Source organism: Equus caballus, chromosome 3, assembly GCF_041296265.1.
Source record: "Equus caballus isolate H_3958 breed thoroughbred chromosome 3, TB-T2T, whole genome shotgun sequence".
Taxonomy (NCBI): Eukaryota; Metazoa; Chordata; class Mammalia; order Perissodactyla; family Equidae; genus Equus; species Equus caballus.
In genome coordinates, this window is record NC_091686.1 from 57,349,834 (window position 1) to 57,364,532 (window position 14,699).

Here is a 14,699-nt window from a genome sequence, read left to right on the forward strand (position 1 = left end):
TCACTAGTTTGCTGAAGGCTGTAAGGTACTAGTTCAATTTCCAGGGTTTGAAGAGCTGCTGCTTTTGACGCTGTCTTTGATGGCGTGGCTTCTCAGGCCCCTGGTGTCCCTGCTTCAACTCTGTCGTCCGTCAAGTGCAAAATGGTTTTGATTGGAGTCTGTATAACTACGCTTGGTCTCTAGGCTAGTTTTTTGCGTGAGTGAAATGGCTTTTCTTGATGTTGAGCTCCGAGTTCAGCCACTTTCATCCACAACTGGACCCTGCTTTTTGCTGAGAGAAAGATCCAGGCAAACTCCACAGCTGTTGCTGTATTCGGCCATGTGTCACTGCTTGTCAGATGTTGTATTCCGCAGAAAGTACGCTTTGAGATGGCAAGTGCATGCAGGAGATTTATTCGGGAGTGCTTTGGGGGTTAACAGCTGTGGAAAGGAAGGGAAGGAAGCAGAGGCAGAAGTTCAGCTGCGATGCGAGCTCAGTGGAAGCCTCAGCTCACCCTGGGGGAGGGGAGTTCTGAAGAGGAACTGAGCCTTCCCAGCTGTCCTCAGTTGTGAAGTGGCCAGACTTTTATAATCATTGAATGAAGGCTGCCCATGAGGAGAGCTGAGGTTATACCCAAAGGGGGTCAGAGCTGAGGGGCCATCTGCCAGCAGCCCTCCCAGCAGCTGGGATAAGAAGTCTTTTATTCCTGAAGGGCAATCTTAGCAGGGCGTCACAGCACCTACACTTCCCTTTGAGGCACTAATGGAGTTGTATTGTTGGCTTCTTTTTCAATATGCTGAGAACCAATTTGCAGAAAATCAGAAGCCAAAAGTGCCTAGGGCCCACCAGAATTATAATGTTTCCCTGAAACCTAGACATGCCTACGTCTTGACTTTCTGTTATGTAATACAATTAATATCTTTATTGTTTAAGTCACTATTAGTCGGAATTCTATTACTTGTAGTCAAAAGCATCCCTAACAAAATGTAACCAAACTGATACAGACAAGCAATTCAATGACAAAAGTTTTTTTGGTTGGTTAATCAAAACATCAACAGTTGACTTTTTTGTTTTTGAGGCAAAACTTTTTTTTAACTTTTTTTCCTATTTCCTTTTCCTCTTTTTTTTTTAATTAAGATTATGATAGTTTACAACTTGTGAAATTTCAGTTGTACATTATTGTTAGTCATGTTGTAGGTGCACCACTTCACCCTTTGTGCCCTCCCCCACCCCTCCTTTCCCCTGGTAACCACCGATCAGTTCTCTTTGTCTATACGTTAACTTCCACCTATGAGTGGAGTCATACAGAGTTCATCAACGGTTGACTTTTGATGGGGTGATTTGGGAAGCTCTCTCCCGAGGAGGTGATATTTGGGCTGAAACCTGAGTCACAAGATGGAGTCAGGCCAGTCAGGGTGTGGGAAGAGTATCCCTGGTGGGGGAGGAAGAATTGCAAAGCCCAGCGGCAGAGGGGAGTCTGGCAGCTTTGCCAACAGCATTCTCAGTGGTGGAATCAGTGTCCCGATAGCATCTCCGGGGACTGTAATGTTTGGGCGTGAAAGTGAGATATTTGAAGGCACTGGGTAGAGATGTTTTTGATAGCTTTCAACTAAAGTCCAGGCTTTTGAAAAAGGTCAAAGTGAGACCGTGTGAATATGAAGGGTGCAGTGTGTGTCTCCAGAAGGACGTTGTCTTGGCAGGCTACGGCTTAAGATGTTTAAGATGCTCCAATGATAAGGTTTTTTTATCTTTATTTTTTAAGATATAAAGTTCTTCTCATGATGCCTAGGGGGATTTTTGTTTGCTTTTTGATTTCTTTCTTCCCATAAGCATGTTAATATGATCAAGAACATTTTCAATGTGAAAGTGAAAGGGAACAAGAAAAATTATCAAATAAATGATTATGATTTAGGAAGAAGAATGTTTGTGCAAGAGGTTGTCTGTAATTGCCAGAAGAAAAAAGCTGATAAATATGTTGAGAATAAGACTTACCTTCAGGGATATGTGTGTGTGTTTATATAAATACATCCAAGAAGGTAAACAGCTTTATAGCCTCATAAAACTGGATTAAGTGGCAGGAGCATAACAACAGAAGGCTATATTGTCCCTTTATGAATAAACTTGGTAGAAGTGGAGGTGAGTTAGTGCTATGTGTCAAGAAATTGCTGGAAACTTGCTGGAAGTTGCTGGAAAATCTTCATAAAGATTTATCTCCTTTTTCACCTGCATGAAGATGAAAGAAATAGAAAATATCGAGAGAAAAAAAGTAAGATTCTGTGGACCAAGACTCTTAAAAAAAAGATGACTCAAGAGTAATGGAAAACTTTCAGACGTTAATTTGGAGTACAGCATCAGTGATGCCAATTTGCAGATGTATTTGCTAAACTGCTGCCAGTAATCACTGAGGAATTACAGAAAATGGGAGAGATTGTAGTGTCAGCCAGGGTTCATGGCAGGAGACAGAAACATTTTAAGTAGGCAGAGATTTAATAGGGTAAATTGGGTGCTTGCAAAATCATTGGAAGGCCTGGGGAAGTGGGCTCTAGTCAGGGTTTCCCGGAATGACTCCAGACACTCGATGGCTGAATCACCATGGGAGCTCCCATCTCTGAGAGTGTCCTCAACCCACTGAGTTTCCAGAATGCATGATTATAACTGAGGTTTGGGAATCATAGAGCTGGAAGCGTGCACTCATTACTGCTGCCATCGCTACTCCACGGTGCTGCTGACTTGGCCCTGGCACCTGCAGTCCACTGCTGCCTCTGCTTCAACCCCCTTCTCACTCAGAATCTGGAGAACGACGTGAATTACTGCTTCAGAAGAAAATCTCACATCTCCGTGAGACCTTGCTTGCCAACCAAGAAATGCTAGAAAATGACTGCCTTGCTTTTGCCTCACAAATCTCTCCTAGTTGCTTCTGCATGGCAGGACCATGTTGGAATCCAGAGCGCTGGCTGCAAACGCATCTGGGAACTGTACATTTCACTGTCAAGTCTCTTCAATACAGGCATGCCTGATACAAGGGGTAAATGGAAGTTCAGTGAGCCAAACCAGGGTGTTCCATACAACTGTAGACAGGCAAACATTCTATTTCTTCAGAGGGAAGAAAGAGGTTATAAGAGACATCCGCTGAACCTGATATTGGTCTTAGTGTGGGTTAGAAAAGATACCCTGTGAGCCACTTGGAAAGGATGTAGTGATCACTAGGAATAGGAGGTGCATTAGAAACAAAAACAAATCATACTAGATAGCTTATTAAAGTGGTAATCGAGCTGTGTGGCTGTAATGTATCTAGATTTTAACAAGGCTTTTGCTCCACAGTTTTATATCATGGGAGGAACTTGCAACATGGATCAAGATAATATTAGAGTTGAATGGATTTGTAATGAGTAGAAAGATTAAAAACTGCTGATTAGTAGATACACATCTAATTGTAGCACACACCATAGGAATTCATATTTTATACTGCCCTGCATTACATGGTGACTTCAGCAAGGATATTGATTTTAAAAATAGCAGTAGTCATTATTTATTGAGTGCTCGCTCTAGGTGAGGCACTACCTCATTTACTCCTTACAACAATCTTGTCAGGTTGTTATCTTCATTTTAAATATGAGAAAACTGATGCCATAAAGTTGAAGTGCCTTGCGCATAGCTCCACATCTAGTTAGCAGCAGTGCTGAGATTCATACCTAAAATTGCTTCAAAGAAGAGATACCAGAAGGAGGGAGAACACCACAACCTTTCTAGGAGAAACTGGCCAGGACCTGCCAAGAACCCCAGAGGGTGACATTTTCTGTCATGCCACATGAAGTCAGAGGCTGGCCCACTGTCTTGCAGGATCTGGTCAGGATCTCAGGGGCTCAAATTCACATTGACAAGCCTCACATATAAAACCAGATGCTGATTTATTAAATTATGAGGAATATAATAGTCAAGCTGACCAAATATGGGCACTATCCTTGCATGCAGATTTCTGGAGGACAGCCTCAGGAGCACAGTGTTGACTGTAGAGGATGGAATCAGCCTGAGGAGACGCTGAGCAGAGTCTCACAATAGGGATCACAATAGGGATGTGAACATCTGCCTAGCGGACTGGCTCCCTGGACCTGCCTGGGAGGCATTTCCTTATTTAGCCAGGCAGTGTCAGAATTTGCATCTTTGACTTCTTTCTAGGCCACATGACTGATTGCTATTCTTTTTGTGTGTGTGTGAGAGGAAGATTGTCACTGAGGTAACATCTGTGCCAATCTTCCTCTATTTTATGTGGGATGCGGCCACAGCATGGCTTGACTAGCAGTGCTAGGTCCACGCCTGGGATCCGAACCTACGAACCCTGGGCAGCTGAAGCAGAGCGTGCAAACTTAACCACTAAGCCACCAGGGCAGCCCCTGCTATTCTTTCATCTTAAACTTGTTTCATCTTAAAATTTAGTCTTTTTCTTTAAGTTGATGGTTCTGGTCAATTTCCTGCTGATACTATTTCTTAACTTCAGAAATCAAGTTTAATTTCTGTATTTCCAAATTCACTGTTGTCCTTGAGCACTACCTATAAGATGTAGGTCCATTTGACTCTTTCCTTTACCTGTGCTGCCATTGGTAGGTTAACAAGAACAAATGTGAGTCAGAAGTACCAGTGCTGACATGCAGAGTTTAATAGCAGTGCAAGTTTTTAAAAAGACAGTATTTTTAATTAACATAGGCTCCCTTTGGGTCAGTAGTGTGTGATGTAGTTATCAAAGAAGCCAAGACAGTCTTAGCTGTATTAACATGTCAACAGAATAAATGGGCAAGTGAATGAATGAAGGAGTCGATAGCTCTACCCTCATCTTCTCTGATGCTCCATACCTAGGGTAGCAATGTTTATTTAGTTTAGGGTCCACATTTTCAGAGGATATCAACAGACTGGAATATATTCAGGAGAAACCTACCAGATGGTGATGGGACTTGAAATCACATTCTGACAAATGGTGGTAGGACACTGGTGATATTCAGCATAAGAAAGAAAAGGCTTAGTGGAAAAATAAGAAAAGCTAAGAGTTACTGGCTGCTTATTGAGTGCTTATAGAGTAGGCCAGGCATTGCGTTCAGTCCTTTAATGGATTTCAAACATTATAGATCTATTATAATGATAAGGGAATACTTATTTTGAGTTGCCCTGGAAGGCAGGGTTGACAGTAGTCAATAGAAACCACAGAGAGACAACTCTGCTTATTAGCATGATGACATTTCTAACTCCCAAAGCCGTCCAACAACGAAATGAGCTGCCTTGATGTTAAAGGGGTCCATGTTTTTGGAGATGCTCAAGCAGAAACTGGTCAAACTTTCGATGGAGATATTTTGGTGAAAAATAAGTATTAAATGGAGGCATGGACCAGATGAATTCTAAGACTTTGTCCAACCTTATCCTGTGAGCCTATTATTATCTTACAATGCAGTAATCCTTTTCTTTATCTTTTAGTTTAGTGGCATGAGCCCTGAATCGTGAATGTCACTTCCAACTCAATAGATCGATGGTAGGGGACACTGGTTGCTGCATTCCTTCCTGGCAACTAAGACAAAATCCAGCACAACCTAAAGTTGCAGGAAAAACATTTTGTGAGTGGGTCATAAGGTATAATAGCAAGAAGAGACTCATTTCTTCATCCCATACCCAGACCAATGTATTCTGAGTATGGAAGAAACACTACTGTATATTGAGTGCTTTTTCAAAACACGGTAAATTATCATTCTCAAATAGTCTGAAAGCTTCAAGTGTTAGCAGCATTCGTTTCTGTCTGTGTATTTAAATGCAGTTATTTATGCTTCTGAAATCCCCTTTGATGGCTTTCCCTATTTTGAGCTTTGTTATTGTCAATAAGTGCACTTTGAGCAGCATGCAACCTGTGTATTGACCGCAATTAACATCACACCTTAAAAACTGGTTCGTCTGAATGGGGAAAGAATGAACGTCCACTTAAAATAACCAAAGAACAATGGGGTTTTATAGCTAGAGAAAACCTAAATATCACATATTAATAGATGAGAAATTCAAGCCCAGAGAGATTAAAATTCTTGCCACAGTCACATGGCTAGGGGGAAAGTTGAGCACTTTTCTTTCTTCTTTTGCCCCCGTCTCGCTGATGCAATTCTTGGCAAGATACTCTTCTTTTTTTCTCTATCTAGCAAGTAGAATGTTTTTATACTAGTCACTGTTATATCTTTATTTACAGCCTGATGGGCATGTGACCTGAGGAGAAGGTATCTGAGTGGGATTGCAAAATCGTATTTTCCTTCCCCACCCTTAGCTCCGTAGGCAGGAATTCTAAGGGGCTCCTTTGTTTTTAATTCTGGATTACTCTTATGTCTCTGCAGTGCTGCGTATGATGCTGTTCTGGACAGAAATGTGGCCATTAAGAAGCTCAGCAGACCCTTTCAGAACCAAACACATGCCAAGAGAGCTTACCGGGAGCTGGTCCTCATGAAGTGTGTGAATCATAAAAATGTGAGCTGTTATTTTTAAACCTCTGGCGGTGGGAGGTTGTGAGATTGGGGAAAGAAAAGCAGTATGCCAACTTGAGTAGGAAAGGCTTTCTTTACTTTGCAATTTCTGCCTTTTAAGATTGTTTATCCTGCCCATATGCTACATTTGATTTCATTGTCCTCATGATAGCTTTCTGCTTAAAAATCATCTAAAAACCATATGGCATGGAAGGGATGAATTTGATAGATATTTCCCTGCTATGAAATTAACCGTATTTGGTTATCTTCCTCCAAATTAATGAGAGAGCTTCATGCTTTTTCAAAATAAAACAAACAAAAACAAAAATATGCTACAGAACAATATGCTATATTTCTTTATAATTTAAATTTAATTAGTAACAGGTGAAAATTTTTATCTCCTTTTTCTTTTAGCTATTGTCTGGCCGTGGCCTCTAACTTTCCAGCATACACGTTATGCTTTAGCATCTTGTTTTTTGTAGGGTTGGGTGAATGTGCAGGGACATATCTCCAACTCACTTCAGAACAGGGTCATCAAGAACGTTTCTCAGTGGAACTCAGTACACCATTTCTCAGTGGTATAATAGAACACCATTACAGGACTTTCTTCTCTTCAGAGTATAAGCTTTCTCAAACACAGGCAAAGGCCTCTAGAAATCTTTCTATGCTCCCGTTCTTGGTAAGGATAAATGGGAGATAATTCATTATTATAATAATGGCTATTATTTATAAATAAATTGTAATGAACATAGTACATATAATTATTACATTTATATATATTATAAAAGTAAATTATGAATCACTAAAATAATATAGCTATAACTCCCTACCAAGTTTTTCTTAAGTATGAAAATCACACAGAATACGTAAAATTATCGGTGCAGTTCTATAAACAAGTGAATTTGTCATAAGGCTAACCATCTATTGGTGGCACTAAGAAAAAGCAAATGTATGAGTGTTTTGCTGAAAGGTATTGAAATACAAATATGTGGATTCAGGCCCATGACGGTGCTTCTCTTTTCCTCTATTACTCTACTCCAATGACTTCAGTTCGGTTATTTGACAAATATTTGTTAAATGAATAAAATGTGCCAGGTATAGATCTTGATGCTCTAGGTGCCAAGAATACAGCAGTGAAGACAGCAGACACAAATGCCTGCCCATGTGGAGCTCATGTTCTGCCCGTGAGAGGAGGGCATTCTACAAAATTAATGAATAGGGTGGCAGATGGTGATAAGTGCTAGGAAGTGAAGAAAGATAAAATTCTGGTCAGTGCACGGTGGGTGAGGTTACTCTTTTAAATAGGTTATGCAGGAAAGGCCTCACTAAGAAAGGGAAATTTTTTTTTTTTTTAAATCCGTCCAGCAAAACGCACTTTATTCATGCAAGAGGCACATAATATTCAGAGCCCTTTAACTCTTAGTTTAAATAGAAGTCTACCTAAATTAATCTAGTGGTTTTTTTTTTAGATTTTTTTTTAATTAATGTTATGATAGATTACAACCTTGTGAGATATCAGTTGTACATTTTTGTTAGTCATGTTGTGGGTACACCACCTCCCCCTCTGTGCCCTCCCCCCACCCCCCCTTTTCCCTGGTAACCACCGATCAGATCTCCTTATCAATATACTAACTTCCACCTATGAGTGGAGTCATATAGAGTTCGTCAAGAAAGGGAAATTTTATGAAGAATATACCCATCTCTAATTTGGCCATATAAGGAACGTGATACTTCTAGAAAGGAATATAGAAATGATAGAAAGGATGACTCCTAAGAAAAGTCATTCTACTAAAGCAGTTTGTTCTTTCAGTATGTTAAATAAAAGTAGGAGCAAGCTTAACCACATGACCAATGCAATCCATTTTTATGATCGCAAAGAGCGTGAGAAATACTGTGGGCAGTGCAAAATGGATGGATACAAACAATGGAGCAACGTATGGGAAATTTTGATAGTCTGAGTTTTCATATTTTATATTTCCCTAATCCTTCTTCCAGCTCCTGTAGTGCAACAAATGCATTTCAGAGAAATTCCCACTTACTTGGCTGATTTCTTGACTGAAATATAGGGGTTCACATTTATACCTAAAAAAGAATTCCAAATTGAAATGATAATCTGTAAATGGCATCCTACCTGCCACCCCCTTTTGTGTGTGTATGTATGTATGTATGTATGTATTCATGTATGTGTATAAGTCTACGGAAATAAATTTCTGGAACTTGTTAACAGAGAGGAAGTTCACTTACCACCAAATGTAAATTCCACATCAGTGCTTGTAATACTAAGTAAAAGCAGTCAGAATGCAGAACTCTGTTAATGCTGTGGAAAGTAGAGTGAAACAGTGAAGTAATCTCAATTAAATCTCTAATAATAGAGAAGAAAATCCATTTAGAAAACGAATGCTTAATTCTAGGAAGTGATAGCTGATGTGATCGTGGGGCCATCACAAACATTGATTCATCTGTGTACTTTAAGATGCCGGAATAAAGGAACTGAATCAGATTCCTGCCTGGAAACTGTTGAACTAAAATGGAAATAGCTGTGATGAGCTGCTTCTAAAGACCAGATTTGTAATTGGTTATTAGTAGAAATTAAAATTTATAAGGGAACAAAGAAAGAACAGAGGAGAAATCCTCAAAGGGAAATCAAAGAAGATGAAGGTTATCAAACAAGGGCGTCAGAAAACGGAAAATAAGAATCTATAGTGGGGAATTTACCTTTTAACAGAATAAATCTTGATTTATTTAAAATTGCAATGCTATTTTCTAGATTAATTTCTATTACCTAGGTTATTTACTCACAAGATGATATGGATTAGCATTTTTCCATCTTTAAGGGTTGTGTGTGTATATCTATGCACGGTCTCTGATGTTTTTGTTTGAACAAATATCAGAATGAATTACTTTCTAAGACTGATAAAGTACTAAAAAGGCAGGCCCCCTATATATGTTCCAATGAGAGATGTACCACACAGACATTTTCCAACACACAGTGTAACTAAGTATACAGAGTAACAGGGCCCTTTAATCATACGTTTTAAAGATATTTTGAAATAATTTTATTTCCATATGCATATTCCATACTGCAAGGTTGCTTTAGAAGAGATGATCTTGGTTTTTTGATATAACCATTACCATGTGTGTATATGTATATATATATATATATATATATATATATGAAAATATTAGATGGTATTATGAATTTTTCTCAATAATTTCTCAACAAATGTGAAGTACTTGAGGTCTAAAGCATTTCCTAAAATTGACAGCATTTCTCAGATGTTTAAAATCATTTGTTTTGTTTTTATTACATCATATGTTTATATACCACTTATGAAGTTTACTGAAATTCATTAATTCATGTCTTAAAGATGTTTAAATCTTAAACTTGTACTTATCCAGTTTTTGTGAAATGGTTGCATCTATCCTGTGAGTAGAAGATTTCCATCTATATTTTTTATTTTTATTTCCCACTGGCACATTACTGCAGAATATTTAGCTGAAAGAACATTTTGAGTTATTTATGCCTGCAATCTATTTGGAAATATGACAGAAGTTTTGCTTTTTTAAATTTACTTTTGCTAGAAGGTAAATGTTTTTACTATCTAATATATAAAATAACTAAAGCAGGAAACAAAAAGTTTAAGAAACAGAATTTTGATAACTTTTTTATGTATTTTATACATTTTTATACCTTTTATATATTTATACTAAATTCATGATTGATATCGTCCTAGATATACCTTTCCTCACAAATACCATTGGAGCATTAGTTTAAATACAATTTGAGAGTGAAATAGAAGAAGCAAAAGACACGAAATTAACAACACAAAAATCTTGAATTAGAATGCCACCTTGAATTAGACACCACTGTGTCCATTTGAGGAAAACATGGCCTTGCTAAGTCTTGTTGAGCGTTTGCCTGCTGCCTCACTTTCCTTACAAGGCTTTTCCTCCCTTTTTGTTTAATTACATGACAACCTTATATTCTATCAAGGAGAACCACACTCTAAAACAATATCACCATTATATACCTTCTCTGACTCTTCCTTCTGCCTAAAAGTTTGAGCTTTTTAAATTGCATTTTAACCTGAAGACAGACCATATGTCCTTTCTGAGTACATTTTTCTATGTTCTGTGAGACAGTTCTAGAAATTTTTTTCAACTTTTCTATTTCCATCATAGCACTAGAGTGTGGCTTTGAGTTGGAATAGATACTTGTTTAAAATGCTTTTTAAGTAATTCATTCTCTCTCTTTTTCTTTCTCTCCTTCCTTTGTCTTGTCCACTGTCTCTTTCCCAGATTATTAGTTTATTAAATGTCTTCACACCCCAGAAAACACTGGAGGAGTTCCAGGATGTGTAAGTAACAAAACTCATAAAGGAAGGGAGAGCATAGCACTCAAATCAGTCAAGGGAAATTGACAAAAGTCAAATGGATGAAATCCCTTGTAGACATGGAAGGGAAGGAGGGGCTGGCAGTACATGAAAGGGAATCCAGTGATAGGACAGAGGTTCTGTTTCTGGTGTTATTTCCTGGAAAGAAACTTCTGCTTCTTTCTGGCCTTCTGGCTCTGTGCTTTGTTATCTCATGTTCTTGGTTCAATCAGGGAAGGCTTATTATTTATCACATAATTTTTTATTATTACTAATTGATTTTGTGAGCTTTCTAGAATGAGTCAATTCACTTTGAGAAATATTAATAAAAGGGACATGGTAAAAATCATCTTTAATCTTTATTTCTATTTTTGTACTGCCTCTGATTTTGTGCAAAAAGAATCTACCTAGAAGTGTAGTCACAGTAAGCAGGGGAGAGGAAGTGACTCCTAGCACATTGTCTTGTTGAACACACATACATTGCATTTAAAGGAAGATGCTATTCTGAATATTTTTTCTTATTTGTAATCATAATACTCAGGAAAGAGTTCAGAGAATTCAGGGAAAAGTGAGAACAAGATGAAGGTAGAAAATATACAGGCAGGAACCACACACTAATAAATGCTCCTTCTATTAGCAACCTTGTGGTGGAGTTACCACGGCTAACCTGCATGCAATACTTGCAAGTTTTTAATATTCTTAACTCAGTCAAAGATGGAGCTGGGGGGCCGGCCTGGTGGTGCAGCAGTTAAGTATGCACGTTCCGCTTCAGCGGCAGAAGGTTTGCCAGTTCAGATCCCCGGTGCGGACATGGCACCACTTGGCAAGCCATGCTGCGGCAGGTGTCCCACATATAAAGTAGAGGAAGATGGGCACGGATGTGAGCTCAGGGCTAGTCTTCCTCAGCAAAAAGAGGAGGATTGGAGGCGAATGTTAGCTCAGGGTTAATCTTCCTCAAAAAAATAAAAAGGCGGAGCTGGGAAGTTCAGAAGAATTACAGATTTAGGAACAGATTCTGACTTCTTTGAAGGACTTCACAGGTCTTGTGATCTGAAACTAACACTGTGGACCTGCCTTCCAGTTACTTAGTAATGGAACTGATGGACGCTAACTTGTGTCAGGTGATTCAGATGGAATTAGACCATGAGCGAATGTCTTACCTGCTATACCAAATGTTGTGTGGCATCAAGCACCTCCACTCTGCTGGCATTATTCACAGGGTAAGAACACCTACTCCAGGATTGTAATTGAAATGCTTTTGGAGAAGAGAAAGAGTAACTCTAATTATTTTCTGTATGTAGGGGGACTTGATTAAATAGAATGTATTCTCTCATTTCTTTTACGATAAACTTAGCACATTATTCACTAATGTGCAGAAGGAAACTCTAGCTCTGCTGTAGTTGATTTTGTTTAACGTTTTGTTTCAGCTCATTGAGAGTCAGCTTCTGAGAATCCTCATGCCTTCTAGACCCTTGATTGGCAGAGGTCATCTGTGTGGCTGAAATAGGACAGTCCTTTCCATAGTTTGTTTCTGGCAGCGTAAAGACAGCTGCCCTGACCTGCTCTTCTGTCAGGCCTAGAAGTGAAATATAAGCTGAAAGGTTTATGTTGCCAGAAGGAGCGACCTAACAGATGACAATAAATGATATGTTTGTTTTTCTAAAAACTCTTCCCAAGATGAAATTGTAAAAAAACGCTTCCCAAGCCTAAATTGTAAAAATGATAGTATGATTCTCTTCTGGGTTTAAAAATGTTTCTGAGGATATTAAAAAAAAATCTAAAAGTCAATCATAAACTTCCTTGGGGAAGTAATCATTTGCTTTTTATAGGGCTCTGCAGTCGAGGGTATCCCCATCAGGGCTGCTGTGACACTGCCATGTTGGTTGATTAGATGGAAATCGCATGTTCCATTAGATGCTGGCTTTTAATTTCTTCTCTTGTTCCCGTTGTTAGGATTTAAAACCAAGTAACATTGTAGTGAAGTCTGATTGTACATTGAAAATCCTCGACTTTGGACTGGCCAGGACGGCAGGCACCAGCTTCATGATGACTCCTTATGTGGTGACCCGTTATTACAGAGCCCCCGAGGTCATCCTGGGGATGGGTTACAAGGAGAATGGTAAGGATGCTTCTGAGTAGCAGCCGCCGAAACTGTGAAGAAAATGAGTGCGTGTTTTAGAAAGCCAAGAGTAATCGTCTCTTTCATGTATATGACTATTTTCTTTAAATAGGGCTTCCAGCCTTCATATTCGGAGGTTTTTAAAAAATACTACTAGGAAAAATCACTCACTGAAAATGTGAAAGATGTTTCTGAGAAATAAGCTTCGCTAGAAGAATACTAAAATATTACAGCTAAAAGGATTATAAATGGAGTCTGATTAAACAGTCAAATGAATACTAATTAGCACACATGCTGTAGCTATTGAGAAAAATTGCTATTTGGGTTGCAGCTCAGCTCAAAGTGAGTGTGAAAACATGAAGAAATCTATCTATCACATTTAACCATTTGGCTTTATGCCATATCTTAGGTTGATGGCTCTAGTCCTAAGAAAAGACAAGCAAAAAGATGCCACAAACACTAGGAGCAAGAATCTTCACAAATGCTCAGTGAATTGTCACTTTAGAATAATCCAGATTGTTCAAGTTGGATGAGAGTTTCTTTAATACTTTAAACTCCTCTGTAAATAATAGTTAGGGTAGCAATTGTCTAGTAAATTTGTATAAGTTTCAAAACCATAGAGAGAGAAAAATATTGAATTTTGTACTACTGCTTTCATGAAGAAAATCTAGTATTCACAAACACTTTAAAACGTAGAAAGGCTCTGCAAAATGTATTCCAATTTGATTTTATTAAAATGAAGGATTTATAAGATACTTATTAGACGAAAACATCGCAATGTATTCTTTTGAGAAGAATATCTCTAACAAGTAATGCAGCATATTAAGAAATATATCCAATATATTTAGGAATTAAAATCGTTTTAAATTAGGATTGTATATATGTACTGAATGTACATTTCATACTTATTTTTATATTTTATTCTATTTAGTTCCTAGCAGTTTATTTTTGTAAGTTCTATAAAAATAATTACGATTATATTTTTATGTGAAGGTGCTGCAGGGTACTTCTATGAAAATTCCCTGGCCACCAAAGTTTTAAAAAATGCCTTTGTGTACTTCCAGATTAGAAGAGAGCCAATACTTCTGTGCATTTGTGCAGAGGAAGGGAAAAGGCCAGCTCTTAGGAAGGTCACATTCACTTTGGTGGGCCATGGCAAAATTCTGTTACCTTTTGATTTGGAAGAGGCAAATCTGGTCTTCTTCCCAAGGCAACAAACACCACATCGAACTTATTTGGACTAGAAGATATTTGTATACATTCTTCACAAGTTATGTTTTTAAAATATCAAAGGGGAACCAATTAAAAAATTCAAGAAATCAAAGATCTATCGAGGTCTGGGGAGTCTGAATTTTCCCGTGACGGCTTTTCAGATCTTCGCTGCACAACTAGAGCGTAAGCTCATCCGTTTTCCTTCCCTCACTGGAAAGGCGTGTCAGTGACTGCCTTAGTGTTTTGGCTTCTGCAGCTTCCTGGAGAAGGCGTCCCTAGCACCCTTGTGCTGTCCTCCTGCTCCGTGCAGGAGGCAGGTTATCATGCAGACAAACCCGCTTGCTCCCACATCAGGCATGCCCGGCTCTCCTGTGCACCTAACCCCGCCTTCCTTCCCCAAGGAGCACTTCAGCCTAATGTTTTTGCCCAGAAGTTTCCTTTGTCCTTACTAAAAAGCAAGTTGGAAGAGGGTAAAGATGGGTAAGAGAAGGTGACGGATGTTTGGTTAACAAGTATGACAGCTGAAAAATAAATAT

The 14,699-nt window shown here is 38.6% G+C and overlaps 1 protein-coding gene across 47 annotated transcripts in view; it reads left to right on the forward strand.

Moving 5' to 3' along the window:
* Nucleotides 1–14,699, forward strand: part of MAPK10 (mitogen-activated protein kinase 10) — a 302,212-nt gene that overhangs the window by 215,522 nt on the left and 71,991 nt on the right. For all 47 annotated transcript variants that reach the window (XM_070263536.1, XM_023637781.2, XM_070263547.1 and 44 more), the window contains 4 exons: nucleotides 6,334–6,463; nucleotides 10,759–10,817; nucleotides 11,914–12,052; nucleotides 12,786–12,951. In XM_070263536.1, coding sequence (XP_070119637.1) covers nucleotides 6,334–6,463; nucleotides 10,759–10,817; nucleotides 11,914–12,052; nucleotides 12,786–12,951 — 494 coding nt within the window. The remainder of the gene's footprint in view (nucleotides 1–6,333; nucleotides 6,464–10,758; nucleotides 10,818–11,913; nucleotides 12,053–12,785; nucleotides 12,952–14,699) is intronic.